The sequence below is a fragment of the Panthera tigris genome, chromosome A3, assembly GCF_018350195.1.
Source record: "Panthera tigris isolate Pti1 chromosome A3, P.tigris_Pti1_mat1.1, whole genome shotgun sequence".
Lineage (NCBI taxonomy): Eukaryota > Metazoa > Chordata > Mammalia > Carnivora > Felidae > Panthera > Panthera tigris.
This window is the reverse complement of record NC_056662.1, coordinates 73,456,387-73,459,237: the sequence shown is the minus strand read 5'-3', so window position 1 is coordinate 73,459,237 and position 2,851 is coordinate 73,456,387. Positions and strand designations below refer to the sequence as shown.

Genomic DNA, 2,851 nt, shown 5'->3' with positions numbered 1-2,851 from the left:
AAGATAATTTTAAAAAGCAGCTCCTTTTAGATGAAATGTCCCTCCTAGGGGCGCCTGGGTGGCGCAGTCGGTTGAGCGTCCGACTTCAGCCAGGTCACGATCTCGCGGTCCGTGAGTTCGAGCCCCGCGTCGGGCTCTGGGCTGATGGCTCAGAGCCTGGAGCCTGTTTCCGATTCTGTGTCTCCCTCTCTCTCTGCCCCTCCCCCATTCATGCTCTGTCTCTCTCTGTCCCAAAAATAAATAAAAAACGTTGAAAAATTAAAAAAAAAAAAAAAAAGAAATGTCCCTCCTAAAATTAGTCACCAAACCAAGGTGCTAAATATTCTTATCACTTTTAATGCTTTCTATAAATAAAAAATAAGAAAAACAACTTTCAGAAAGAAGTGTATTCTAAATATTAGTCCAATTATTTTTTATCAAAATTTAGTATTATGGGATCATGTCCTGTTTTCTTCACAAATGTGAGAAAGTCTTCAGGGCTCAATCCCATGGTTGCAGCATTGGTCATTGGATGAAAGTACACCTTTTCATGTCCACCTTCCAGAAAAGCAGAATCCAGAACAAATTTCACATCTCCATCATCACAGAAGAGTGCCAAAGGTGTGGCACAGCCTTGGCCAACTTTTAGTTTTTCTAGCATGGCTGTTTCATCAGCAAACCGAAGATTTCCACTCCCAACACCTAACTGCTTAGCAAGATCATTTAAATTAACTTGTCTGTCATGAAGAACTGTCACCAGCCAATAGCCTTTTTTCTTCTTGTCTTTAAGGAATAAGTTCTTACTATGTGCTCCTTTCAAATGCTGGATATGAGGCATCATTTCTTCAACTGTAAATACCTGTAAAATATCACACGAAAAGTTTTAAAATAATGCATGTACACACTGCACATATACACAGCTATATGTACTCTGCTTGCTGGGTGAAAACAGCAAGGTTAGGGGAATACTCAATGCCATAGATTGTCACTGGTAGAGACCCATTTCCAGCCCGTTACCAAATAACACACCTTGCTACCTCAATCCCTACTGTGAGGACCTCTTAGGCCAGTTCTCTATTCAATGTGCTGGCCAAGCCCTCACATTCCTCAAGTGATTATTTTTTTCTTTAAGTTTCTGGTACTGAAAGTTTATAGCAGCCCAGATTCCTATTCCTTAGCATCCCATTACATCCAGACCATGTGGCAACCTCCACTTTACAAATCTATAACCACAATGAGAGTGGGAGAGCAGGGAAGACAATGAGACTCTGGACTAACAACATCAGAAGAGCTGGCAATATGCACAGGTAAAGAAGGGGGAGAGTTACGTGTACTATATAGGAGAGAAGGTCAGAAAAAATGATAAAAGTCTTGATGTTAAATGTGTAAGGTTGAAGACACTGTATTTGTCTACCCTTTAAAGGTCACCATATTTAGTTATCATTAGCTGTCATTCAGCCCTGGAATAAAAACTATGTCCCTGCACCACTCAAGTTACACTGGTATTGTGAAATGTTTGCAGATCTTCACATCAATATACTATGTTAATACCAAACACTATAAGCTTGGTGTCCTGCTATATGCATGATGCCTGAAACATGGTAGGCACTACACAGTTTGTTGCCTGCTAACTATATACACATGAAGTGGACACACTGATCCAATATTCCAGACCAATTTAAGATGCACTAGTTTTCAGAATGTGACCAGGTCGCTCCAAGAGAAAAAAGCTCAAGTTTTCCCACGATAACATTAGTCCCGAGAGGCCTTTGATGTGCCTGTCGGGTCCCTTCTGTGCTCTGGAACCCGGGAAAGGTCCTAGAACGGTCGCTTCTGCGGCACATTCCCGCTGGGGCATCTGGTCTTCACGGCCCTGCCCAAGACCCCGCAGCGGAGCCCACCCCTCCGGCAGGAGCCCCTCACCTCCGGGTGCTCCACGACCTCTGTGCGGATGGCCAGGGCGCCGAGCCGCTCATCCAGCGCCGCCCGCAACTCGGCACCAGCCATGCTGCTGTCGTGGCCCGCAGACACTGGGCGGAAGAGCGCAACAAACAGGCGTAGCTTCCCGCGAAGCAGGCCGACTGGAGGCTGGAGCGGAAGTGCCTAGAGGGACCCGCGCGACCCCGGAAGCCCAGTGCGGCGCCTTCCGGAGGCAGGGTCCTGCAGGGCTCGCACCGCCTTCCTATGGACACCACTCCCTCTGGAAGTCGTCTTCTGGGACTGCTGTGCGAGACCTGCGGCGTTCCTTGTCCCGCGTTCCACAGGAGGAAGGCACCTGCCTTTTCATAGCCTTCCCTAACTCCTCTTGAGGTTCCCTAGGTGCAGCATATCTTTCATTTAAACAGAATCAGGACCACCTAACAAAGTTAAGTGTAGGGAGCTTTGGAGATCAGGCGAGTATGTGACCGTGGGCTGGCCCCAGGCAGAGAAGCTCCTTACCTCTTCCCCTGCCTTCGAAATGTACCTTCTGCCCACTGCTCCTGTACCGGGAGCCACTTAAAGGACATTGACTTGGGAGAGTAATGTGCTATTGAAACCATCGGGACAGTTTTTTGCCTGAAATTCCCTTAAGGCCTCTGTATAAACTCAAGATTCTGTCAGGTGCGTGCGAGATCACCGCTGTCCTGTGGCTGCTCAAGTGAAGCCTCCTATTAAGTTTCGTTGCTTATTAAACTTGTCACTAATTAGTATAGAATGGACTGCCTCTTTCTTCCAGTCTTTATCCTCGCGTTTACTATGTGTGGGGAGAGGAGCAGTTTCAGATTTTACCTGAGGAACTTAGGAGGTTTTAAACCAAAAGGGAGAGAGGAGGGCTCCAAAATCCCTATTCTTCAACAACTTTTCAACTTTTCATTTATAAACTACAATTTTA

The 2,851-nt window shown here is 46.3% G+C and overlaps 1 protein-coding gene across 1 annotated transcript; it reads right to left on the bottom strand.

The window, feature by feature from the left end:
• Window positions 1–283: 283 nt before the first annotated feature.
• On the bottom strand, window positions 284–2,044 carry LOC102964389 (prolyl-tRNA synthetase associated domain-containing protein 1). The gene is made up of 2 exons (XM_007075397.2): window positions 1,903–2,044; window positions 284–838 (listed from the first exon to the last, which is right to left on the bottom strand). Exons 1-2 carry the CDS (start codon window positions 1,984–1,986, stop codon window positions 407–409), a joined length of 516 nt encoding a protein of 171 aa, XP_007075459.2. The 5' UTR covers window positions 1,987–2,044; the 3' UTR covers window positions 284–406.
• Between the last annotated feature and the right edge of the window lie 807 nt (window positions 2,045–2,851).

Excerpts from the sequence above, each read along its gene's own strand:
- LOC102964389 (XM_007075397.2), bottom strand. The coding sequence starts at position 1,986 with ATGGCTGGTGCCGAGTTGCGGGCGGCGCTGGATGAGCGGCTCGGCGCC. Across the intron at positions 839-1,902 it reads AGGTCGTGGAGCACCCGGAG|GTATTTACAGTTGAAGAAAT; the intron begins GTGAGGGGCTCC and ends GATATTTTACAG.